The 27,514-nt window shown below is 32.4% G+C and overlaps 3 protein-coding genes across 4 annotated transcripts; 1 reads left to right on the forward strand and 2 right to left on the reverse strand.

The window, feature by feature from the left end:
• Nucleotides 1-1,488: 1,488 nt before the first annotated feature.
• Nucleotides 1,489-6,200, reverse strand: LOC108776591 (lysosomal aspartic protease-like). Its single transcript, XM_018543255.1, has 10 exons — nt 6,165-6,200; nt 5,575-5,768; nt 4,966-5,040; nt 4,269-4,504; nt 2,918-3,039; nt 2,643-2,836; nt 2,383-2,511; nt 2,012-2,156; nt 1,780-1,872; nt 1,489-1,708 (listed from the first exon to the last, which is right to left on the reverse strand). Exons 1-10 carry the CDS (start codon nt 6,198-6,200, stop codon nt 1,547-1,549), a joined length of 1,386 nt encoding a protein of 461 aa, XP_018398757.1. The 3' UTR covers nt 1,489-1,546.
• A 49-nt stretch (nt 6,201-6,249) lies between these two features.
• On the forward strand, nt 6,250-9,441 carry LOC108776607 (cell cycle checkpoint protein RAD1). The gene is given in 6 exon segments (XM_018543276.1): nt 6,250-6,589; nt 7,005-7,236; nt 7,540-7,654; nt 7,736-7,954; nt 8,845-9,039; nt 9,142-9,441. Coding segments are annotated over 6 exon segments (1,188 nt in total). The 5' UTR covers nt 6,250-6,462.
• A 6,606-nt stretch (nt 9,442-16,047) lies between these two features.
• On the reverse strand, nt 16,048-26,693 carry fabp (fatty acid binding protein). 2 transcript variants are annotated; one of them, XM_018543265.1, is made up of 3 exons: nt 26,483-26,693; nt 17,314-17,585; nt 16,048-16,259 (listed from the first exon to the last, which is right to left on the reverse strand). In XM_018543265.1, the coding sequence occupies exons 1-3, from the start codon at nt 26,556-26,558 to the stop codon at nt 16,206-16,208; spliced, it is 402 nt and encodes a 133-aa protein (XP_018398767.1). In that variant the 5' UTR covers nt 26,559-26,693; the 3' UTR covers nt 16,048-16,205. The 2 variants fall into 2 exon arrangements, with proteins under 2 accessions (XP_018398767.1, XP_018398766.1); XM_018543264.1 differs by lacking the exon at nt 26,483-26,693 and adding an exon at nt 18,715-18,846.
• Nucleotides 26,694-27,514: the final 821 nt, after the last annotated feature.

Here is a 27,514-nt window from a genome sequence, read left to right on the forward strand (position 1 = left end):
AGCGCGATGAGCGATGCGCGACGAGCGATAACCAATAAGAACTCTGCTTTACATCGTCGTGTGAGCAAAAGCAAAGCTTTTATTGGATATCGCTCGTCGTTCATCGCCCATCACATCCAGTATGAACTAGGCATAAAAATATAATCCAATTAGCGAGACGAATCATAAAACGGATGCAACTGTTGAGTCTGCTGAATGCAGCCGATGTTTCAGTAGTGTTGTTAATCACTAATAAAAGAATCATCGTTTATTTTGTAGAAACAAAGGACCGATAAGTCCTTTAGAAATCTTTAGAAGTCCTTTATACATATGTTCTTTATTTAATTCTCGTGCGTAATTGCGAACTATAGTCCTAAATATCAGAGAAGCGCAATTGGCTTAAGTCAGTATCGCAATATTACTAAGAAAAGTACTAAAAATGGCGTCGTTTGCAGACGAACTAAGAAATCCTCCAATCGTCTATTATAGTCAGCCATTTTTAGTACCAATGAATGAATGTCATGATTGGCCGACAGCACGCGACACATCGGTCGCGCTTCTCTGATATCTAGGACTCTATCATTAACTAACGACAGCCAGTGGCAGGATAATCCTAAAAAAAAAAAAAGCGAAGCTCTCATTGGCTGTCGCTAGTTAACGATAACAGTTGCGGGATTCTCTAAACGTTTTTTCGATAATTGTTGTTAACTAGCAACAGCCAATGAGAGCCGCGCTTTCTTTTACGATTGTCCTGCCATTGGCTGTCGCTAGTTAATGATAGCGACAATCATCGATAAAACATTTAGAGAATTCCATTACAGGTCTGTTCGCGTTGCTTGCACTTTTTGCACTTACCATCTTCGCTTTCTCTCTTTTTAACTCCGAATATATATATCTATCTCATTTTAAGTGCAAAATTATTTGGGGATTTCATGCAACGCGAACAGACCCAACAACAACAATTACTGAAAATACGTTTAGAGAATCCCGTAACAGATATGTTCATATCCACAGTTAGACCTTATATCTAAAAGGCTTCATTAAATTTATCTTTAAATTCTCAGTAGCCAATAAAAAAGATTCATAGAACATCTGAAGATAAATTTAAGAAAGCCTTAAATATGAGGTCTGGCTATAAATACGAGCAATATAGTAGAGAGTTTTTGCAATACCGTTTATTATAGATACGATGATCGCTAAAATCACGTTATCTTTTTCTTCACACCTAATTAAGAAAAGGATAACATATCTAGAATAAATATTTAAAAAACTACTTATTTAGAGAATTCCATCGCTTATGTCATATATATTTTATAACAATATAATAATCAAGCGATGAATTAAAAAACTCGCCTAATATAAAATAAAATATCTTCGTTCTAAATTCCTAAAATATGACATATATATATTTATCTAAAAACGTATCCTCTAGATAATCATAAATAAAAATTACAATAATAACAAAAATCAAGAATCAAGCTCTTAAAAAATTGATCCAATTGTGTACGTTTATTATTGGCATTTAGATCTTCTAGCTTTTAACAGTAACTTCTTCAGAAAATAATATTTATTTTGCAGGGGCAAATCCTACTCGGTCGTTCATCATGTCAAACTCGGTATAGTACCGACGAAGAAATACATTACCCAAAATCCAATTTGCTTCCATATATTCACTCATATCCGCACTCTCAAAAGCGCTTATACACTTCGTCCTACCATTTTGCTTGAGCTATAACAAATTGATTGTAGCATAATGTTTCTATTTTAAAAATATTTAAAACGTCATTTGACGACATTTACCTTAATAATATAATCTTCACCACTGAGCTCGAATGGTCTGCCACCTAAGACGAAGTAGATATTGAGTAAATTATGAATCTTGTCGCAGTCCACCTTTAAACGAAGTGATGTTAATAAACTATATTAGTATAATCGATAATAATATATATTAAACATTAACTAAAATATTTCAATAACTTATATTTTATTTAAAAAAAAGAACTGTTATTGCGATAAGTGTTATTATATTTACAATGGTCGTTTCTTCAGTATTAATAGCTCCGATCAGTTTATTAATAACTACGATATCTGGTAACGGTCCAGTTAGTACAGGCGTGCCCGTGTTGATAATAGCTTGACAGCCATTCACGCATAAAATCACGTCTCCTATTTCAATCCTGCCCAATTAGCATACCATATTTAAGAAACATTTTTTAAATGTTTATTCAATGATTTTACAATTATTTTACATTAAATAAATATTAAAAAAATATTTTTTAAATATGGTATGCTGATTGGGTGACAGTACGACAACATTAACAGTTAATTAGTATATGATTTGTAACTGATGTACGTAATATAAAAAATATATAATTTAAAAAGTAATCAAGTAAAAAAACTTACTGATCTATAGTAAAATTCCAGAATTTTTCGTAGGTAACATTAACGTACGTGAATTTGTCTGTATAAAGTCTTTTATCGGAACCACCCAATATTAGTTCACTACTCAATTTGGACGAGGAATTCCTGTACAGATTATGTATTTTTTTTATGTGGAAAAACAATATTTTTATAATACAGAAAATTAAATTTTCAAATATAAGAGGATAAAAACTATTTAAGTGAAAAATATTTTTGGAAAAGAGGCGCATAGAAAAGATACATGCCGATTTAAATAAAAACTAAAAACGGGCCGTGGCAACAGGCCTTGTTTAATCATATTGGTAAAAACAGGAGACATTTCGAAAGATATCGTGGAGAAACCCATTCCCAAGATACCGTCGAATTTTACATCATCGAATCCCATTTCAATTATCGCTTCCCCGAATGTCTGAATTTGAACATTAGTACCAGCAATCTACGAAGTTAATGTGTGATTTAAAACATTTTTACATTAAAAGTGAAGCTAAATAAAATTGTTCGCTTGTCAATGACTCACATTTAGTACATCAGTAGATAAGTATCCTACGACTTTATCCTCATCATCATATACAACACTGAATCTTTCATATTTTGGTTTGTATGTGCTGGATTTATTGTGATCGTATCTATTATGTGACACTGTAAAAAAATTTTATTAAAATAATAGTTAATTAATTAATATTTAAAAAGTAAAAGTGCTAATATAAAAAAATTTTTTAGTTTTATTAGATAAGGTTCAATATTGATTTTTACAATCAATATTGATTGTTAAATAATTTGATTTTTAAATCTAAGGCTAATTCTACAATGTGCTTTTTGTTTCCTGTTTCTTGTTGTTTGTCTCTTGCCTTCTTGATCAAAAAGATAAGAAACAAACAGCAAAAACAGGAAACAAAAAGCACATTGTAGAATTAACCTAATATTTTACTTTAATATTACAAAAGCGTACCGAAAAAAGTAACGAATTGTTATAACTATATACATACTTTCTAACAAGTAAATCCAAGTGTTACATTCCGATTTTGATGAGTTTTTAGTATGTTGTTCTCCAGATGAAAATAAGCGACACGTATTTTTTTATATGAGCCCATATGCACTTTTAAGGGATGAAACATCCCTTTGAAAAAAAATCGGTTTTTCTCTTTTGAAGCGAATATCTTCGAAACTATAAGAAGTAGAAAAAAAATTCTGCAATGAAAATTAAATGGTTTAGAGTACTTTATAACTATTATTTGGCCTCTTTTGTAAGGCCTATGCGAAATGTTGTCATCTACAGCGGCGTTTCGTCCTGGCGCTCCCACTACTGGACTCGTCAGTGTGCTTGTTCTAAAATTGACTGCCATTATTGAAAACCTATAGTGTTCGTGACATAAACTATAGATTTTCAGTACTGACAGTTAATTTTTGAACACAGCCAGTAAAACATTGTAGTGGGAGCCTGCCCCAGACGCCTGAGGAAGTCTTAAATCTCGAGGTTCTATATGAAAGGATTTCGCGTGTCTCGAATACATGCGAGAATTGGCGCGAGTCTTTTCCTTGGATTTCTGGTGGCGGGCCGCCACAATAATAAAAAAAATTGTAATTATTTATGTGGGGATATACAATAAATAAATAATTAAAAAAATTTTGTTATTATAGTTATATAATGCAATTAAAGTACTCTTAAAACAATTCAATTTTCACATTCTAGAACTTTTTTTTCACTTACAGTTTCGAAGATATTTGCTTTGAAAGAGAAAAACCGATTTTTTTCAAAAGAGTGTTTCACCTCTTAAAAGTGTAACACTTAGGTAGGCTTACTTGTAAGTAACGACGATAATGCATTACTTTTTCCATTCCCAATTCAAGCTGTATTATGATATACTTACAACAAGGTGTAGTGTTGCATTTTTTGGATAGTACCCAGAAATCTGCGGAAATAGTATCGAAAAGAATATTAAACTCTTGCGGTGGAGTTCCAATAGTGATAGTGCCATAATAGTATGCATTATTTCCATCATTATACAGGGGTACTCTTACAACGTCAGTACTCCTAGATAAACGATCCCATCGACGATCGATATCAATCGATCTTCGAATGGAGTTTGTTTTGTACAACGGAATTCTTGAAGCAACATAAAAAAATTCAATTATATTATACGTATATCTCTCATCATTATATATACGTATATACGAATAATTGTACAAAATATAACATATAAGAATTTTAGACGAATTAATTGATCATTTTGAAACATTTCTTATTTATAAAAATCACTGAAGCTTTCACATTTTAGTATTAAAAAATATATGCTACTTAAATTTATCTATATTTACTGATAAAGTTTAGTTATATGAAATTTAATTATTTTTAATTAGAATTTCTTCTTTTTTGACGCTTATATCTCATTTAAGATACAATAAAAAAAAGTGGAAAACTATAAGCCTTTTTGTTAATAAATAAGATTCTCAAAATCATTTTTCTATGGCTTTACTTTGACATACAAAATACATTTTTTCCTATACAGATTTTGTTCTAATTATTATTAAAAAATGTACTGTAAATCAGCATTTATATAGTTTCACCTTCGCAGTTCCACGTTGATCAGTATAGAAAGTATGACGATCACCACGAAAAGTTGAAACATGTTTCTTAAATTTCTTGATTAAGTCAAAAAAGTTAAGAATATCTTAAAAACCTTGTAATCTCTCTTTCGAATTTATTTACATTTAAAACGCAGAACAGAAAAAGTACGTAGTCGGTTATTAAATAATGCTCGCACGGATGTTTAAATACAACACATTATATATGCATATTTGTGTTATATTTATATTAAGAGAAAGTAAAGGACGTCCGAGCGCGCAAAGAGTTCTAAATATTATTCTAATAGTTTAATTTAAAGATCCTCTAACGTAATTTACATAATATCTACGGTTACGTGTGTGAAAAGTTAAATGTTGAACTTATATATTTTTTAAATATAATTTATTTCAGAATTATATAATTGCGTACCGATACTATAGGACTTTTAACGCAATCTATCTGAAATATTAATAATCCCCCCAAAAATCTTAAAAAACTGTAATGAACTTTAGGCTGGGTCCACAATCTCGCTTTAAGAGGCCCTAAGCCTTAAAAAATTATTTTTCTCGTATTCAACTGATTGATCAATTTCTTACGGCTTTACGGCTTACGGCCTCTTAAAGCAAGGTTGTGGACCCAGCCTTAGGGTGACTATACGTACTCTTTTATTGGGCGTCCAAATATTTATAGCGTTTGGCCCCAGCGGGTTTACATCAATCTGTCTTGAATTAATAGTATTGTTCGTTTTGTCTCTCGGGAGCTGCTCAGAGTCGCTCCGAACGAACCTAGCGTACTTGGATGTGGTCTATTTAATGCTGTAAATACCTCGAAACATACTTTGATTGATCAATTCATAAAATTTTTTCTTCTGATTGATCAACGAAGCATTTGCAGCATTAAATGGATCACATCCAAGTACGCTGGGTTTATTCAGAGCGACTCCGAGCAGCTCCCGAGAGACAAAACGAACAATACTAATGACGTTTCGTGTTTTTCTATTGGTATAGTATACTTATAACCACGTCAACCAATAGCAAAGCATTTTTCAATCCAGATTAATGGCCGCAGTACACACTTTTGCATGACGCATAAGAGAATTAACCAATAAAAATTATTCTTTTTTGTGAACTGAGAGGAAAGTTTTCTGATTGGTTGATTCGCTTATGCATTGTTATGCAAAAGTGTGTGCTGCGGCCTTTACTTCCACCATGATTCCATCTGTTTCCATCGGTTCCATCATGAAGCTTATTTAACCTTATTGCTCTTAGTTTCGTTCTTCAGAATAATTGAGAATAATTTCGGGTATATAATCGTTTAATTGACAAATTTTTTACGATACCAAATGATTTCTTCTTTCACCTGTTTATAATTTGATAAAGACGAGTCAAGTTCGAATCGCGTTTTAAAAGTACATACATGGGATATCTCATAAGATGTGACAACAAACGTTTTGGTTCGGGAAAATTTCAAGTACAGAACCGTAACCTCCATTTACTACAATGAATTCGTATCAACAGGTAGTAGATACCGGCTCTCGACCGCCTACTGTGTACGATCAGAAATATATGGATTTCGTGGATAACGGACTGAAGGAAGTAGCAGACGATTTTCAGAAAGAGAAAAAATGTATGTGACACATTACACTATTTAATAATTTGACATAATTCTGTTTCCTTCTTCAATTTATAAATTAAAAAGGAGCGTATACATGAGTTTCGAGTTTATTACGTTCTCTCAATTATTATCGCGAATATAAAAACAAAAAAAAAATAACAAAGAGATTTAGATAAAATTAAAAAATCTAACAAATAAGTACATAAAGAGAAAGTACACATTCTTTATTTTTAACATTTTATAATTTTGTTTTAAGATAAAGGTTACATATAATCATGATCATGAAAGTATCATTTTCTTAATTGAATTTTTCTTTTTATCTCTGAAAAATTATCAAAAGTATTTGATAAATTTTAAATGAAATTAAAATGATTAAATATATGTATTTATAATCTATGTAGAGCAATAAAATAATAAATACTTTCAGTCTCTGATCAAAATCTACTAAAATTACACAAGCTGTTTGTTGGAGTGTTTGAAAGAGCCTTAGATTTGTATGAACAACAACGAGTGACACAAATTTCTACATCTAATACAATTATAACAGAGCCATGCAAAAGTACTAATGAGGCCAGCTGGTTAATGCAAGTTAAAGGGCATTCTGGAGCATTGTACACACTTTTTCCAGAAATAAATTATTGTACGTGTGCTGCTTTCAGGTATAATGTCCTATGTAAATAAATTATTTATTCAAAAGATAAAGCAATTACGTTTTCTAAAAATTTGTATGTACATGAAGAAATATCTCTTATACATGTAATATAAATACTTTTATACATACAAGATACCATAAAAAGTTCTCATAAAAGCTCTTATAATGTTACAGACATCAGGTTCTAACAGATCGGTCTGCTTTTACATGTAAACATGTTTTGGCAGCTTGGCTAGCCAGTGTCGACAATGAGAAATTGTTGCATCAGCAATTGACACAAAAGCAGTTTGATAGTTTATTGTTATATCAGGCTTTGAACAAATATGATGCCTTCTAATACAGAAGACTACATGTTGGTTGCAAAAGTAGGATTGACAAATCTAAAGATTATAACACAATTATTAAAAGCTATCAATTTTAAAGAGGTACTTGTAGGATATATACTTGTGATAGAATATATTTGTTTTTCTATGATAAAAATAGCATAACATGTGGTAATTATTTAGATTGCTACTTGCCTTGGTAGTGAAAATGGATTGAAAGTAACAGTTGAGAATTCGAAATGTATGCAAGCCAGTGCATACATCCCATCTACAGTTTTTGACGAATTTGAATTGAAAGAGGACGTGATATTCTCATTAAGTTTGAACATATTAGTGGAGTGTCTTTGTATGTTCTGGCCTACTTCGCAAGAAGATTCTGTCACAGTGCAAATATTTTATAAAGTAAACAAAAATTGAGTCATCTTAGTAAAAACAAAATAATTTTTATATATGGTATTTAAAATGAATTTAGAATTTGAAACAAAAAAAACTTCAAATAAATTTTTAGATTTTATTTTTCTGATTTATAAAACTTGTTCTGTTTACCGTTCCTCTTTTCTTTCTTTTTCTTTAAATTAGCTTTATCGTTCCTCTTTCCTTTCTTTTTCTTTTAATGTGAAAAGAAAAAAAGGAAAAGATGGACAGTACAAGAAATTTAATGAAAAGAACACTTATACTAAAGGAGGGAGTTAAAAATTGGCCAATTTTTTCTATGAACGGATACCTTTAAAATCTATGCAGTTATTGTCTTGAAAGTGTATACATGATCGTGAAAGAAAGTTTATTTACACAGGAAAGCTTAGGAAATCTTCTAAAAATAATGAAGTAAATTGTACACTTTGCAAAAAGATTTATTTTCTAATAAACAATAGATTTTGAAACTAATAATGTTTACATTTAAAACATGTTGGACCAAATATTGTACCATATACTGTTCCATATATATGTATTAAGTACAAAGAAGACCAATATTTTTGTAATCTAACATTCATTAGAAACAAAATGAATCTTTTTGCAAAGTGTACAATCTACTTTATTATTTTTAAAAATTTCCCAAACTTTGTGTAAATGAATTTTCTTTTATGAATGTGTGGACTTTCAAAGTAATAATTGATATATACATAGGTTTTAAAGGTGCCTTTTTAAGACCAAAATTGGTCATTTGTAGAATTCCTCTTTAAAAAAAAAATAATTCAAAGTACACATCACATTGTTTAATCATAATGTTAAAATAACGATGTAATTTTTTTTTATTGTTAGAACAATATTTATATCAAAATTATTTATTGTAGGGTACAGGCTATCCTTTAAGTATTATCATTGAAGAAGATGGGGTCATAACAGACTGTTCGTTGAAAACTTTAGAAGTAGAGGCATTGTTAGATTTTCATCTTGAGGCAGAAAACGTTGTAAATAAAGTAGTTTTGCAAACAGAATTATTAAAGGATGCCATGACCGAATTAGATTCAACTAGTGAACTAGTCAAGGTATAATGAGCGATTTCAATTTCAAGTCTAGCTTTAAGATACCTAAAAATTTACTTTCGGCAGTTAAATATCTCTTTGAAATATGACGTTTTCACATTTTAGTTATGTTTATCGCCAGAAGAACCCTTCTTTAGAATTAGTACCGAAGGTTTAGGCGGTATTTGCCACATCGACTTGCCATATGATAATGATTTAATAGACACATTTCAATGTACGACGACGGTTACGTCCACTTTTAAGTTAGAACATATTAAACCTGCAATGAAGGCGTTATCGTGTGCGAGTAAGGTTTCTCTAAGAACCAATAACGCCGGTCTGTTATGTTTTCAATATATGATTAAAACCGAAAATGGAAATACATGTTACATGGAATATTACGTAAGGCTTTTTATAATAAATTAAATAATTTTAAATATGAATAATCAGATTATATATACCATCGTAATATTAATTTAGAGTTAAATAGTTTTTACAACAGTATTTTGTATAATTTTATATTCTATGATGTACTGATATATCTGGTATATATAGGTATAAGATATAAATTTTCTTACATTTAATTTACAGATTTCTCCATTAATTGGAAATGTGGAATGATAAATACTGGTAAACGTATTAAGTCAGATATAAAAAATATATACTCAAATGACCATCTGTGTATAAAATTACTTTAATAAATACTTAAATATTGTTTATACATATTTTATCGACACTTTTTTCTTATATCTTTTAAATATGTTAGATTTGATTTTTAAATAAATATTTTATTTCGTTATACATACATCATATACAACATATTTTTAAAAAATTAACAGTTACGAAACTTTTGAATGAAAACACATGTATATTTTCATTAGACATTATTATTATTCATAGAAAAAAGCAAATTCGTAGAATAGTACAGCACATATGCTGTACATGGAACATAATTTGTTGACGGTATTATATATTTTATTACGTAATATGTTATAAATAGAAAATGTGCACAACAGACGAACTAATATATTTCTTATAACTTTGATTATCATTCGATACATCATTTTTATAAACGCATATAAATATATGAGTTTTATGGATCCATTCTAACTAAACTCGTAAGGCTCGTAACTTGTCCTCGTAAGATTTGTAAGAACTTAAGACTGAAATTGTAATTCTACACGTATCATAAAATATATGATCGTTCATAAATACTTACAATTTCTCGTAAATCTTACGACTAGCAAGAATGTTGTCTGTAAAAACTTTACTAAAGTTATAAACATTACAGTTTGTGATTTTACGATTCGTTTACTTAAAATTGACCCATTAACTCTATAAAAAATGTATGTACGTTCTACAATCTTTTTAAGTTACACTTTAACACAAATTACAATTAGCTTTTTATACATATAGTCTAATATCGTTGTAGTGTGATATACCCAGCCATGTTAAGGCCTGTATTTTGGATGAAAGAAACCTGGAGAAATGTGACGATGACTCAACTATCCGTTTAGAGGTAAGTCATAAAATATTGGTAAGACTAAATTTCAAAAGGGCACTTAAGAGTAGGTAAAAAAAAGGATTAAAAGGAAAAAAACGATAGGTGAAACGAATAAGATGAACGGCTGGAAATAAGATTGTCAGGAATATTCAGGAAAATATGTGTAGAAAACTTTCATTTAAAATGTGGCTTAACAATAGTTAACGTGGCACGTAACAATTTCATAGTTGTAGATCGATCTGCGATTCATCTTCATTTCAGGCGAGCTAGGTTTGAATCGAAGTTCACGTTTCACGTAATAGTTAATATAAATATTTCTTAAAAATAACTTGTGTAAATCGCGTTTTAACCAAAACTTGGATTTTTTATCACTTATCCGAACTAAAAATTGAATCACAGTTTACGATTGAGACAATATTTATCTGAACTGAGGATCGTATTCACTCGTAAATTTTTAATAGAAAATGCGAAATAATAAGAAGAGACCAGTTTACTCTGAAACTGAGAAAATTAAATTGAAGGAGCTTGTTCTTCAGCATTTTCTCTTGGCTGCACTATCCACCAGTGCAACACTCAGACAGTGTAGCGTGTTTCCTTGGCTGGTGGTGAGGCGAACTCATTCATAGTATTTCCGTGGCTATAATGTAGTGCAAATTTTATGCACGAAGTAGGATTTTGCTACATGATCTCAAAAGGACGGTAGAGCCAGTGTAACATTTAAAATTTGAAAATGGAAGTCAACCGGCAGCAAAATTAAACACGATGGGTGCTTTCCAGCAAGGACAGAATCAGACACTGTGTAACACAGAGAATCATTTCATTCTCGTTTAACGTAGGCAAACAACAGGGATGCAATGATTCACTGTGTTACACAGTGTCTACTTGTGTCGTAGCTGGAAAGCAGCCAATATAGACACAACGCTACACATCTGTACTCAGTCGAGGGCTGGTGTCTTAGAACATATAGTATTCTAAGGCTGGTGTAGCCTTGTATTTTCTAGTGACATTCTAGTCAGGAGATTATAAATGAGGTTGGAGAATATGAATTTTCGTTTTTTTTTAAATGCAGTAAAGAACAGAAGGAAAAAGCAACGAAATGGATGATGAAAATATTATTGAAGTAAATAATTATTTGGTATCAATAAATTTTTGTTATAAATATATTTGACAAAATAATATATGTATATATATATTTTTTATTTCTTTGTAATATTTTTTTGTTTTATATATTCATAACGTTAAAAGAAATAAAATTTAAAATACCTTTTGTTTTCTTAGTCGATCTTTTCGAAAATATTTTTAGATTATATGCATTATAATAAACAAATTTTTAATTTTTCATAAATTGTTCTTCTAGTTGAAATACACGGAAATGCACCACCACGGATTACAAAATATCAAGGTACGGGCATGTACTAAAAAATTAACCTTACTCTATTGGAAATCGCTGTTCCAACTGAGTCATGCACAACGCTACACTTTGTGCATTCCTGTGTACGTTTGTGTCAAGATGTATTGAGTAATTGGAAAGCACCCAAGGTTGAGTCAGTCGTATAAACTAACGTAAAATAATCACGGTTGGCAAGCCTGTGTCTCTCACAGCAGGGGGTCGATCACGTACCTTTTCCCCTAGGGCGGAAACGTGAAAAGTGCAAATTTTTTGCATGATGTGTGTATATGTTCATACATACATTCATAAAAGTTTTCACTTTTCACGGTTCCGCCATAGAGAAAAAGTTACGTGATTGACCCCCAGAAAAAAGACAGAGAAGGGAGATTTTAGAGAGAGATGCTCGTAAAATGAACACACCATGTATACTTCCACCATGAGCATACCCTTGTATTTATATCATGTATACTACTCATATATGTAATACTACTATATGGCTAATGGGGCGTGGTTTGCGATCGAAACACTACGGTGCCGCCAATGCTAATTCTGTCCTCATTTATGTTCAGTTTGTTGTAACGCGCAGGCGTCAATTTGTTGCGCGATAAGTGCTACATGTGATATTTTGCAGGTATTACAATCAGTGATTCCAGTAATTTCAATGAATTAAAGATTGATTTTGCTCTCTATTATGTAAAAACATTTTGGGATTTGTCACCGTTTGTGAAGAATGTCGTATTTTATATAGCAGGTTATGTGTGTAACAAAGTTACAAAAAAATATATTGTTCAACTTGTAAATTACAATTATTAAACAATACTATGCCACTGTTATCGAACATAAAGAACCAAGGACCATATAATACCAGCATCAGATGTTTGTTTCATTTGTAAAACAGCTGAAAAGATTACACGGCAAAATTCTCATTGCTTCGTTACGTTTTATTTATATTAATATATAACTTTATTAATTGAAAAATTTTACGGAAATTAATATTTTTACATATATCCATTCTTCTCATAACATAATAAACTATTGCTAACATCTTGTATTGTATTAAATACAAAGTAACTAATTTTGCTTAATAAAGCTGTTGAATTTAACACCGCGCCTGCGCATTTGAACGATTTGAACATCTCTCCCTGACAACCAATCAACAGGCATCTATTATCCTTCTGTTTCTTCTTGTCGCACTCATATAAACCACGCCTCACTAGCCATATAATAGTATTACATATATGATACTACTAAATATGCCGAAAACTTTAATGGTAGCCATAAATGTACAAATTCTGTAGATATAATTGATATGAGCTTGGTATAACATTGGTCGTTAGCCAGATAGTTATACCGATGTGCTGCTTGAGTCAATGGGCGCGTTCAAGTCGACAAATTGGCTAGGTCTGTTCGCCGAGCAATTAAACATAATTGGTTGGATTCACAGGTAAAGAACCAATCATTGCTCATTCGCTTAGCAAAAGCATGCTTTTGCCAGCTTGAACTCGATCAATGTGATATCATGCTTTCCCCTTTTTCTTCATCAACCCATAATCTTATATGTACTTTATTTACTAAAAGGCTGTCATGAAAAATTAGGTGGTTATTTCAAAAACGTTTGCACATGTATGTACAAAATCTGCAGTGTAATATGTTTGTCAATGTGTGAAGCGGGGAGCACAGAACGCATAAAGCATGTGCATAAGGAATTTCATTGGTCCATTTTCTTATGCATGAGTCAATGGACCAATCAAATTCTTTATGTATATGGTTTATGCGTTATGCAAAAGTCTGTGCTCCCCGCTTTACAATTAATATTTCATATGGAACGTTTATGGAATATTGTGAAATTTATGTTTTAGTAATGTAGCAAATATAATGTTGTTGTAATGTCTTAAAACATTAGTTACTTTCCATTTGTACCAAAACTCAGATAATTCTCACTTGTAACGTCATAACTCAGTTGAGTGCACGTTCCTTTTACATCTGGTAAGTGAGATTTAACTGAGTTTTTACCTACAATCTGCACAAGCTCGAGACCGTGTGCTTTACTGAGTCTCGTAAACTCACACGTAAAAATGAGGTTATGAACTTATGTGTATGCAATGACTTTCTCACCAAAAAAAGTAAGGATAAAATGATAAAATAATTATAATTATTGATAGCAAATAATCGGTAATTATTTAAAATACAGGCTTCACTTTTGATTTCAGTGAAATATTAGGCTCAATCAACGCGTTTACTGCACGAAACGGAAAAATCTGGAAGAACAAACGTAAAGTCAGGGGCCAACGTTTTTCAGATTCTTTTGTTTCGTGCAAAACATGTTGAATGAGCCCAATATTTCATCGAAATCAAAGGTGAGATCCGTATTTCTCAGTTTAACGCGTTCCTTTTACATACTGAACAATGACGTCATTATCTGAGTATGAAATACTCAGCTCGCTTCAGACTCAGTTTCACTTAAGTGTAAATGGAAAGCAACTATTATAAGCTAAACATCCTAAATGAAACGTTTCTTGGATGTTGCAGAATATTTTTTTTCTAACATCTCAAATTATCGAAATAACAAACAAAATGTAACATTTCTGGAACGGCGCGTAAATGTTATAATTGAAACACGCAGTCCGCGCCTAGAGCGAACTCAATGCGCACCAGTTCTATCAATGAAAAACACTATACACAATGCTTTTCCGACACCATGTTTCGAACCCATCTTTTTCATGACCGGCCTATTGAATTTAGGGCCACTGTCACCAAGCTTCGATTAACTAATCAGCCTAGTAACTTTGCAGGCTTCCAACTGAAGTTGATGTCGGAGCTGAGCTCACAATGCTCACATTAATACTCCGACATCAGTTTCAGTTGGAAGCCTGCAAAGTTACTAGGCCGATTAGTTAATTAAAGTTTTGTGACATTGGCCCTTAGTCTCCTTTTTATTCCGTGGATGCACCTTAACGATGGCTGTTTACGAAATGACGAATACGCGGTTGTTTTATTATATCGTGGACTCTTGTTCGATCCGTCGAAGTGACAGGATCTATATAACAGAACTCCGTAAATAAACTTATTATTTTTCATCATGCGTGCACGTAATGTGCCAGGTACCGCAACGCTTTTGCGTGCGGGAAATAGCCAATAACTCAAGCCGTTGAGTTATTTCTCTAATCCCACTCTTCTGCGCAAAACCGTTACGGTATAGGGCACATTACGACGAGCACTCATAATGAAAAGTTCTATGTATAACGAGTGGGTATGTATAGCGCAAAGCGGGCGCGCATGCGCACTCGCTTCGCTCGTGTGCTCGCGCCACTGATATGTATATATGGATAGCGAACGCCATATACCAGCAATGCTAAATTATTGTGCGGAATAGAAGGGCCGCCATGTTGACTCAGGTGTGTCATTTGAGAAATGGGGGGAGTGGGGAATGAAGGATAGCGGTTCCGCGGGAGCTTTGAAATCAGTATAAACATAACATTATCGCTTGGTGGCGAATAACGTCGATGATTGCATAAAATGATAATGCAATAAAATGTAAATGTTTGTAAATATCCCGGTAAACGAAAAAGAATTGAAATTTGTAATTCTTTCAATATCATTTTTGAACACCTAAGAAGAATATTGAAATGCATTAAAAGTAAGTTTTTCCATGCAAGAATAAATATTGGTTAAACTTATCGCATAACCTTAATAACGTAATTTATTAGCAAATTTCCCTTACTGATGAAGAGTTCTTTGCACCGATGCAGTCTTCTCTGCCTTTTTCCCACAGAAATAGCACTTCATATTGCATTCCAATTTACAAAAACAATCACTAAATCTATAACGGCATACCGAACAGAAAACAGCCTTTTTAGTATTAACCGCGCGACATATGTAAACATTACGAATGCACCCGACAGATACCGACAATTCCCGAAAATGACACAGTCGAGTCAACATGGCGGCTGTAAGTCGGCACATGAATTGCAGCCCATCCGCTATCCATATTTTATACATATCAGTGGCTCGCGCCCGTCGCGCAATAAACAACTAACCCTCACTCGTTACTATAATCCAATCAACCATGTCAATTGGCCCTCAAATCGGAGTAAATACGAACGCTTTCGCGCTCAACCTGAAGTCTTTCAAACGTGTGTATCTAAAAGACGTCTTTTATATATAGATGTACATTTTATAACTGGGTTGTTCACACTTAAACAAAGAATTTTTCAAACAATAATTTACACGGTTTCAGAATACTTTCGAAGCACCTGTGTGGGGTTGTGCACGTCTTCAACTTTGGTACTGGCCTCCTTATTCCTGAAGTTTGTATACCCTTGTGCAGACTATGTCATCGACCTTCATAATCTACAACAAAAATAGCATAAAACGTTAGTTAATATTTGACGATGATAGAGCTCTCCGGCGTAACGGTAATCTCTTGGAATTATTAATAGCAGTAGTTTCTGTAAGAGTAAAAGAGCGAAAGAGTGGGAATTATTCTCGCGCCGGTGTCTCACGGTATTAACACGTATCGCCAGACGGATCAATGGATCTTTATTGGCACCATTTCGGAACTGGTGCTGTAGAATTGTACGTGTCACGAACAGGAGCGCACGCGATAATTGGCCGGACATTTGACGAATCATTATAACATTAACTGCTCGTGCAACGGTCCCTCGTCACGTTCCTTCACGTATAGCTTTTGTACTTTAATTGGTAACTCCTGCGCCCGCATCACTGCGACACGAATCAAAGTTCAAGTTGTTCGGAGAGGAAGGATGCACGCACACGAGTGATAAATACATCTTCCAGCATGATTAATCACGTCATACGTACAACTCGTGTTCTGTTGCATATCGTCATTCCTATAACTTATTTTCTATTGCACATCATTCGAGTTCGCAGGTTGAGTAAGGCATTTAAAACGATGCATGCAATATAAAGAATTCTAAGTATAATTTTCAACAGAGAATTTACTGCTGTCAATTCAATGTACAAGTGTTAACGTTAATTGTTAATAATGTTTCCATAATCATACTCAAGAAATACAAATACTAGTTTATTAGTTCATAATTGCGGATCTCACGCATTTATCACATACATAAGACAAGTATATGTATATTATAGAAACATGAGATATTTCTTGCTTAGTGTTTACACGACTGAAGGTCAGCGTTACCTTGCTGCTAACTTTTAATATAGTTAATAATATATAGAGACGTAGTTTGATCAATAAGGCTCGTTATATCGATTTATGAATAAAATATTGGTACAAAACTGACTTAAATATCAATGATCTAAATATTATACATTGCGAATGAATTAAGTTATTTATTAATAAAATTTATAAACAAATGTATAGTTTGCTTCAAAAAATAAATTATCAATCTTTCGAATAATCATCTAAAAACACGCTTACCGCCTTCATCTCCGTAGGCCCGAATTCCCTCTCAATCGTGGTGCCTTTCTCGCCTTTTTGCACCTGGATGAGTTTGTTACCCTCCAGAGTACAGACGCTCTTCACCTTTCTGCCGTCTACGGTCTCCTCGTCGAACTCCTCGCCAAGTTTGAACTTTATTTCGGTATTTTTGAAAGTGCTAGACGTCTTTAGAGTATACACTCCGTCTTTCTCCGTCAGTTCGATAACAGGACTGACGCTGCTACCCATTTTGCGCGTCACCATACCCACGCCTGAAAGAAGGCATAAGCTAGCTGCTTTAAAATCGCCTACGCTTCTCATCAGCTCTATAAAATTCTAATTTGCCGGATGTATTTATGTCACACAGATGGCTCGTCGCGGCATAGTAATTTATTATTTTCGCAAAAGCACTCATTCACATTTCACAATCTGATTGCGAGCTATCATTAAAGAGAAAAAAAAAATATTTACAAGACATCTATTCTAGATGAAAATATTGGAAATGTTTTTTAAAAATTGACATTTTTTTTAGGAATTTAAGCATCGATTTTTGGGAGTCTTAGTAACAAATATGAAGCATTCAAATTTTTTTTATTCATGTGAAACTATTTTATCTGTATAGATGTTACACTGGTTAATGAAATTGTATAAAGTTTAAAAGATTCTTGCAACAAAGAATAATTTACAGTAAATGCCATAAATCAATTTTTTAACTAAAATTTTAAATAATAATGAATAATCAATAATGTGCCTAATATTTGTTGACCAAGATATTTATTCAAATATCCATAACAATGTGTATTTTAACAATAATTTTTTAAATTAGATGTAATAACTATTATTAGATCAGAAGAATTATTGTTAAAAGACATATTATTATTATTATGGATACTTGAATAAGTAATCCCAAAGCTCTACCAACTTTCAAAAAGTCTTTCTGAACTTCTGGCTTCGGGAATACGCTCTCTCCATATGCTTGCAAATTCGCAAGTTGCTAAATATAGTAACAGATCGAGTATAAACAAATAAAAAGATAAAATCATATAATTAGCGATTTGGAGCGCGTCAGGCTTGATTAGCATAACTTTTAAATCGTGTATCTATTGAACTCCACTCGAAGTTGAATGACAAAATGAATATTTATCTGTCAGCTGATAAAATTCTTCGAAGCTTATTTTTCGAGAAACATTTTATTTCCTATCAATAAAGATCCGAGGACCATTGAGTTCTCAATATACCTTCAGAGAAAAGCAATTCCTCATACATATAAAGAATATGCAAAAAAAAAAAAAACATAAATACACGCAATTGTCAATCTACATCACATGCATTTATAATCTATGTCAATAGACTAGGGATCGATTTCTTCTGAAAAACGGATTTACGTGCACCTCGTCTCACCTAAAGCTTTCATGTACTCGTCAAACTTTTCACTAGATTGAAGTTTGTAACGTTTGCCCAAGATACTGGTTAATACCGACGACATGGTTCGATCTGTCACCGACGACTGCGGGAATAAGACTGACTAACAGCTCGGCTGGTTTGCATGCCTTGGACTCGCTTCTACGATTGATTAGACTTTATATCGTAGGTAGGTTTATCATGGTGCGGAATTTGATTCCGCATTGAAAACTGACGACAAGAGAAGTAAACTTTGAAGTTTGACCTACCATTCACGCTATTTATAGACTTCGTGAATTATCATCCGAAGTGATATCACGTGTGTTAGTGTTACGCATCGTCACTTTGACATTCAAGAAGCACTTAATCAATAGAGATCCTCGAAGTAGAAATCTTTTTACAGTGATAAATATTTCTCGACTCTCATTTTCAATGCCATTCTCAGTTAGAAATTTCGAAAGTATTTAATAGTTTGCGTCAATCGCTGACAGGAAATACAGCACATCCGTGAAATGACAGCGTTTATTCGTCATCTTAGGATGATTAAATTAATAATTATTTGATTTATAAATTCGCGATTGGTCACGATTCTTTTCGCAAAGCTATTGGAAAGGCGATTATTTGTTATCCACGAATTCGAGGAAATGATTATCGGCCGATTTATGCCCATTTTTATCAATGTAGATTAACATTATCTCGGCTCAAATTACTTTTTACCTTTTCTATTTTCTTAAAACTAGAAAAAGATAAAGTAAATTAAAGTCAAAAAATTGGAGAAACCTCAAGATTAAAGTGTTCATCTATACTGGTAATGTAAAAAACAAACGTGATTAAACCGTTTGCTCATTTTTTTGGCATATTGAAAAAAAGAATGCAATAAGAAAAATTTCAAGTTAAAAATGAAGGAAGCAGAAGATTCTGATTATATCAACCAGAATTTTGGTTATCTTAATTAGAATTATAATAGATTCAACCAAAAATTCTAATTCGTTCATTTTCAACCAAAATTTAAATTAATACAACCAGACTCTTTTTCCAGTGTGATAATATAACCAAGTATTGAGTAAAATAATTTTAATCAAGTGTTCGGTTAGTATAACTAAAATAATTTTATTTTTCCAAATATTTTGTAAGTATTACTAAACATAATAATATAACTAACCATTTGGTAACAATTATTAAATAAAAATTTGATAGCTATTACCAGATTTTTTCTCAGTGCACACAGACAAAATTTTACTCTCACACAAATTTCTTGCAAATAAGAGAAAATGAAATCCAATTTTCCCTTCTAGAATATTGTAATATCTATTTAATAATATAGAAATGTTGAAAAGTAAGACCCTAAATTTTTCTGAATTTTTTAAAACCTTAAAACAGTAAAAAACAGATGGCAGACACAGAGTCTGACGATAACTCACAATCGCACTTGACGACAAACATATCTCGGAAAAGTTCCTTTAAGTGACCTCGGAAGAAAAAAAAAGTGAAGATACTCTTATCTCGTCGACCAGGTGATAACGAAATTACAGGTTTGAGTCACGTAAGTGAGTTGTTCATGTTGATCTCTCATCACCTTGGTGCGGTTCTTGAAAAAACGGCTATTAACTCTTTCCGCGACGCACTTAACCGCGGAGTAACGCATCGGAAGACGACGTGTCTAGACTTGCTCTCTTATTTAATTTCCGGCGAACCGTTCACCCGAAGATTATCGTAACGACGTCGAGCGAAGGGGTGGAATACGGTTGATTCGTCCGTCAACGGTTCTGCTTGTATACCGACATCTCGGCTCTCTGCGTATAATTTGCGATCATGTTCCAAGCATTATTTTTAAAAAGCCGTCTATATTTGGCTTTTTTTAGTCGGATAGAATTATATATAATAGTCGAAATTATAATATTAGATAAAATTCGCACGAAATTTACTTTATAATAATCATTTTATTATATTATTATCATGCATATAATAATAAGGATGGCTGATTTGCAATTATTTGAACGTATGTATCTATTTCTACAAATATAAATTTATTCAAATCTCGGTTTAATTTCTTTTTCATTTTTTTCTAATTAGAATTACACAAAATGTACCTCCATGTCTTTAAAAAAAATTTATAAGACATTTTTTTTTAAATAACAGCCAAATATGTTTTGTTTTATATAATAGAGAATGTAGTTGCTTCTGCGAAACATATTTTTTTACTATAAATAATAGAAATACTTATTTGCATCAAGAGGAAACAGTATTTAGTATATTTTAACCAAATATTTTATCGATATATAAGAAAATGGTTTATACAACAAAACATTTTTCCTCGTGTAGAGAAAGATAAAAAGTAAATTAAGCCGAGAGTCGAGATTGAAGTTAATCTATAACGGTATAAAAGCAATTGGCGATCAGCGAATCCGAGCTCAATAATCATGAACCGTCACACATAAATGTTATTTAATACATACACATTTTTACAAGTGATACGCTTTCTACCAATGTAGATTAATTTTAATTTCACTTCATTTAAATTAAAATTGATCTACATTGATGGGCGTGAGGAAAGGAAAGACGATGTTAAGTTTTGGCTGTTTTTCGGCCAAACTAAAATTCTGAGATGTACAAATTATATATATCATATCATATTAAAGGGCTGTTTAAGTCGAGTCGTGTATCGTTTTATCTTGAGGAAATATCAAAGAAGAAAATATCATGAGAGAGGGCATGATAAAAGTTGTGATAAATCGAATACTATCACACATTTATTGATAAAAAGTTGTTAAGTAAGATATCAGAAATTGAGCAACAAGGACTGTATGACACAATATTGCAGTAGAGGAAATTTTTGAGCGTTTCGCAAACGATGAAGAACTTTATACAAGATAATCGTTTGATTTCGAATTCTACCTTTAAATAACACAAATTAACAACTGTTAGATTTATTTAAATACGTTGAAATTAAATTGTATTCCTAGTAAATGAACTATGTATTATATTGTATATTTTTCACAATTTTTTAATGAGATATTTTTCACAAATAAAGTATATTCAGAAAAGTATAGTCATCTCAAGGAAAATTTTTTGTAACCAAGAAGTAGCGAAGAAAACATTACATGTTTATTTACCGATATTTCGAGTGTCTTTTTTTTTTAATATAGCAATAATTATTTAAGGAAAAGGAAAAATAAAATATAATTTAATTTTTTTAAGAAAAAGCTGGGCCTATAAGTATGTTTGATATAAATGAAACAATATAATTAAAGTTGAAGTTTGTTTCTTATTTACACTCCTTAATTAAAAAATAATAATTAATAAATTAGCAGATAATATGATAAAACAAAATAAAAATAGGAAAATTAAGTATACATATATAAATTGTATGTGACATTATCTGGTTCTTTAGTTTATCTAAAGTTAATAAAGATTAGGTAAGTGATTAAAATTATCAGCATCAATGAAATCAATAACAGTTTCTTTTTTTTAACATTAATTTGAACAAAAAGAAACAAATATTTGCGTTCAAAGGTATTTGTTTCCAGAAACGGAATCTAAGGGCGCCTTCGCATCTTGACAGAAAAGCAAGAAGAAGAAATGCAGCAGCCAATCAAAACTCACTCTGGTAGTCAGCAATATAGAAAATCAAAATTATCGACTATCAGTGCAAATTCTGATTGGCTACTACTTTTCTGCTTTCTGCTTTTTTTTGTCAAAATGTGAACGCATCTTAACGCGGTTTCCATAACATTGTGAAAAGATATTCGTGATTGATAAGCTGAATTTTGCATCAGTACAAATACCGGACGCGCATTCGCGTGATTCGACTGTCAATTACAGGATTTATTAATCCGGTTGATGAATTAATTCAACTGTTAAATTAGACCACAATCAGGCGGTCCACGGCGTGTCCGGAATTAAGATCGAGGTCAGGTCGTTGCACGGAGGCAAGAGGGCGTAATTTAACGTATTAAAATTGATTAACATTCCGAGCTCCATTGATATCTCGCTGATGTACAAATGACTTTAACGACTAATTAATCGATTAAACCTGCGATGGTGATATGCAGTAGGCGGAACCATATCTACATCAAATTTACATTTTTCTCAAATATTACTCTTAAATGATTGTTTGCAGATTTAGGATACAGAAATTATAAAAGCACGTATTTGGAACTGTTTGGCGTAGAGTTTAATCGGAATTGTTCAATTAGAGTTCTTAGATTTCTATTGTTTTCTAAAAACAATTAAATAATTCCAATCGAAATTTATTCTAAATGTATTCTACAAGGTTCTGAGCTTAGGATACAATTAGAAAACAAATTCTCTCCCTCTTCTCTCCTCCCGTCCTTTCCTCCCTCTCTTTCCTATTGTCTGTACTTTTCATCGCACAGTCTGAGACATAAATGAAAGCACATTAAATAGGAAATAACAAATTTCAATCTATCAGAATATCGTGTATACCAAAATACACTAATTTCGATAGATTGAAATCTATAATATTATTCTCTGTTCCTATTTTGCCTGCGCTTTTCAAACCCTAGATTTCATAAACAATGAAAAGTATAAACGAGCGAGAGAGAGGGGGGGGGGGGGGAAAGAAGGTCGAGGGAGAGAGTAGAGAAAGGGGAAGGGAGGAAGGGAGAGAGAGGGGGGCTAACATAAGATAATAAAATTTCACCTGTAGAAAATTGTGTATCAACGACGAAAATTTTAATTTATAGGAAATCATGTAGGTTAATAATTAAAATTGAAGTCTTGATTGTTTATATAAAGCCTGACAATTGACAAGCACAAGCTATAGAAACGAGAAATAATAGCTTTCAACTTGTCAGAAATCACACATGTATATCAAAACATACAGTTTATGATAGATTGAAATTTGTTATTCTTTGTATTACCTGATCCTACTGTTTTTCAACTGTGTCTCAAGGTTATTCTACAATGTGCTCTTTGTTTCCTGTTTCTTGCTTTTTAGGCTTTCTTCGTCTTTGTGATCGTTTTATCGATAATTGTATTTCTTGCTATGTGGTTCCTGTTTCTTCCGAAGTTCATTAACTTTTATCTCGAGCGATAGAAAATGAAAACAGTATAGTAAGCAAAAAAAACAAGATGTAAATAATAGCAAAAAGCAAGAAGTGGGAAACAAAAAAGCACATTGTAGAATAGATTGACTTAATCTAGAATAGACTTAATTCTAGAATAGACTACAATCGACATTCTTTATTTCCTATTATTTCTAATTTATTTCTTTATTTCCTATTTCTTGCTTTTTGCCTCTTTTTACCTTTCTTTTTCTTTGCGTCCGTCTTATCAATAATCACGTTTCATTTCACGTATTTCTTTTCCGAAGTTCGTCATCGGGCAACAGAAGACAAAACAACTGGATAAGAGGCAAAAAGGTAAGAAATAAAAATAATAAAAAGCAAGAAATAGGAAACAAAGAGCACATTGTATATTAGGCATTATTTTCTTTTTTTTATTGTCTGTGTTTCATTGTGCATAAGACTTAATACATGCCCTTTGGTCACTGAATTATAAGGTTCTTTTTCTCGTGAATATTATATATGTCAAAACTAATATTATTCTCTTGTTGATATTATTTCTATTTTATAAAATGCGTGAAGTTCCACACATAAATGAGGTGTCTCCTGAGTGTTCGTCTAATGTTTATCTTTCATGCGCATTTTCCATATATTAGCCACGTGCACTTGTTCACGTTCCACACACATGCACGCAAAATTATCAATGTTGTGTCGATCCTAACCACACGACCAAATGGCACAAACGTGCGCGGAACGAAGCTAACGACAGTTCTCATCACGATAATAATACGGTCTGCTGTAATGTGTGTAATCATTCGCTATTTTGTAAAAGAGCAATTTACAATGCACGATACGTTGCTCGATTCCTTTTGCGTTTATGGACCTGTCATTCGTTTTCTATATAATGCTCTTAACAATTTCTCAATTATCTCTCTTTCTCTTCTCTATAATCTGTGTGATGATGGATTTAAAGATTCTTAAAGTAGGATATGAGATTTCTTCATCCAAATAATTTTTCGACAATCTATATAACTTGTACCAAAATTTACTTCTAAAATTCTGATACTAATAAAATTCTTTTAATTTTAAATGTTATGTATAATACAAAAAATATTTGAGGAATCGAACAACACGCATGCACGCAACACACAAAACATAGTACCTATATACAAATATTATAAAAATAAATCGCTTATTTGCTACAATAATGACATAAATAAAAGATTATCATTTCTAAGTTGATTGCGAAAACGTAGAGTACATGGAAAAAAGATTTGCAATAGGAACTCATATATAGCTGTGGTAGCTAAAATATCTTGAAAATAGCAACAGTTGATGCCCAAGCTATTAGCTATTTGCACTTATGTACTGTAACAACAAATTTTTGTTGCTAGACATTTGATGAAGCATTTTCTGTAATGTTCGTGCATGAGTAAGAGACTTAGGTGCATCTAACATCTTTTTCTGCTCTCTCTTATACTAATAATATTTATAATCTCAGCTAATAAAATTTCATGCCACAGTGAATGTTTTTCAATCTGTAATAGCCAAAGTTTAGCAATGACACTAATTGTAAGGCGATCGATAGCTCTTATACTGTAAGTTTGATTCAGCTATTAAAATTTAGTTGCTATTGTTAAGTCATTTTTTCCATGCATGTACTATAGCAAGCTGATGTGAATTGTAAATTGAACCGCTTTTTCCGTGCACTTTTATTGCGTTTAATGTAATGTAATAAGGCATTCGCAGTTAATATTAAACATAGAGTGATATAATCCAAGGTCTTTAGGAAAATTACAGAGGAAAATAAAAGAAGGAAAACTTGTTAAATATTATGTAACGTTCGATATCTGACTGATAGAAAATAAATTCGAAATAAAAGAAATTATTTACATGAACGAAAAGAGAACAGTAATGAAAAGAGAACAGGAATGTAGTTCTTAACGATGACTGAGGGTATTCAGACACGTGGCAGAGTTGTGTTAGAAAAATCGCCAACTGCGGTTCTAACATTTTAATAACTTCTGATAAAATGTGAATATATAAGACTGTTAATTAACAATCTTATGTATTCACATTTACAAATATTTTCTGATTATATCATGATTGCGTACTTATGTAAAAAAAGAAAATCTCACTATTGATTATATTATTATTCAAATCAAATCTAACATTAAGTTGAGGATTGATTATATATCTCAGAATTTTAGTTTTTTTACACTAGTCTAAGTGAATATTTACATATAGGAATATTTTTTATTCTACTTTGTAAGAAATAATAAATAATTAAAATGCTTTAATGAATAATTGCAAAATGTAGAATAACTAAATTAATATTATTTTAATGTAAAATAAAATGTTTTTTTACGTTCTTAATGTTAAATAACCTTATTAAATATTAAAGTTATCAATTTTAATAACAAAAACTGTAATAAACTTGAATTAGCACTTGTGTGTGAAAATTCATCCAATAAGATTTCAGGGCTAAAAAGGAGAAACACATAGTCAGGTAAAAATTTTTGAACAGATCGAGCCGGTTTCGGGACTTTCAGGTCAAAAAATAGTATCTATCGCATGAATGCTCACTTGATTGTGAGAGACTAATTATCGTACTTCCGATTCTCTCTCAAATTTTCTCCATGCCAATCACGCGCGCGTTCTAAATTAATATTTCCGACGCACTTTGAACCACTAGCGAAGCGGTGCCAAGAGCGACCGGCATTCGTTTTAACTATACGTACCGAGCGCCTTCATGAACTCGTCGAAATTCTCGCTACTGAAGAGCTTGTAACGTTTTCCGAGAAACTCGCTCGACATGGTGATCGGCCAGACGTGTGACACCTGGAGAACGAAAGGAGTGACCAAGATCGGCGACGACCGGAATGTTAATCGATATACTGCCGGGAAACCACTGGACGCCTCCTGGCCGATCGACGTGATTATGAGAACTGAACAGAAACGTCAGGATGACTGGATGAGGAGTGCCGCGAGCGCGAAAACCGTTTCCCCCATCGACCCTGCAATCTCACTCTCTCTCTCTCTCTCTCTCTCTCTCTTTGCTGCCTCGCTCTCTATCTCTGTTTATCTCTCCTTCCTCGTCCCACCCGAGACTTGCCGCTAACTTGTTCCGCTATTGATATCAGGGGTCGCGTTCCCTCTCACTGCACTTCCTCTTTCCTTCTCCGAAGCCGCCCTTCTCCCCTCCCCCTTCTCCCCCCGCCGCTCGCTAACTCGCTTCGTCTCCCTTGGTTCCTCGGTCCACGCTTCTTCCTCCCTTTCGGCCCTCTTCGTCCTTCCACGATCACGTACGAAACTTCCCCCTCTCGCTCCTACCCGGAAAGCTTCTCCTTCCTCGAAATCTATTCGCAGCTGTGAATCCTGCGTCCTGTTTACGCGACTTTTTGTTTTCGTTCTCCTCGGCGTGTTTTATGTCGTTTCTTGCGATACGTCGAATCTTCATTTAACTTTTTACATATACTCGCGTGCGTGACGCGTGAAGGAAAATTTGGCGGACACGCGGCTGCTTGTTAAGTTGATTAGACCGTTTTACCTTTATTTTTAGAATGAATTTAGAACAAATAAACTGTATCATAAAGTTATAGCAATGTTATATTATTATTGGTATTATTATACTATATTGATTACGCATATGCATTGATTATTACAGTAATTTATTATTATTTCATATATATTTATAATTTTAAGAGATATTCATCGTAAGAATCGTAACTATATATATATATATATATATACATATAAAATTGTCTGAAAAT

This window comes from Cyphomyrmex costatus, unplaced genomic scaffold (assembly GCF_001594065.2).
Source record: "Cyphomyrmex costatus isolate MS0001 unplaced genomic scaffold, Ccosl1.0 scaffold364, whole genome shotgun sequence".
Classification (NCBI taxonomy): Eukaryota; Metazoa; Arthropoda; class Insecta; order Hymenoptera; family Formicidae; genus Cyphomyrmex; species Cyphomyrmex costatus.

Excerpts from the sequence above, each read along its gene's own strand:
- LOC108776591 (XM_018543255.1), bottom strand. The coding sequence starts at position 6,200 with ATGGAACCGATGGAAACAGATGGAATCATGGTGGAA. Across the intron at positions 3,040-4,268 it reads ATGCAACACTACACCTTGTT|TGTCACATAATAGATACGAT; the intron begins GTAAGTATATCA and ends ATTTTTTTACAG. Across the intron at positions 2,157-2,382 it reads TGGAATTTTACTATAGATCA|GATTGAAATAGGAGACGTGA; the intron begins GTAAGTTTTTTT and ends CTAATTGGGCAG.
- fabp (XM_018543264.1), bottom strand. The coding sequence starts at position 18,799 with ATGTCGTCGGTATTAACCAGTATCTTGGGCAAACGTTACAAACTTCAA. Across the intron at positions 17,586-18,714 it reads CGAGTACATGAAAGCTTTAG|GCGTGGGTATGGTGACGCGC; the intron begins GTGAGACGAGGT and ends GCCTTCTTTCAG. Across the intron at positions 16,260-17,313 it reads GGCCTACGGAGATGAAGGCG|ATTATGAAGGTCGATGACAT; the intron begins GTAAGCGTGTTT and ends TTTTTGTTGTAG.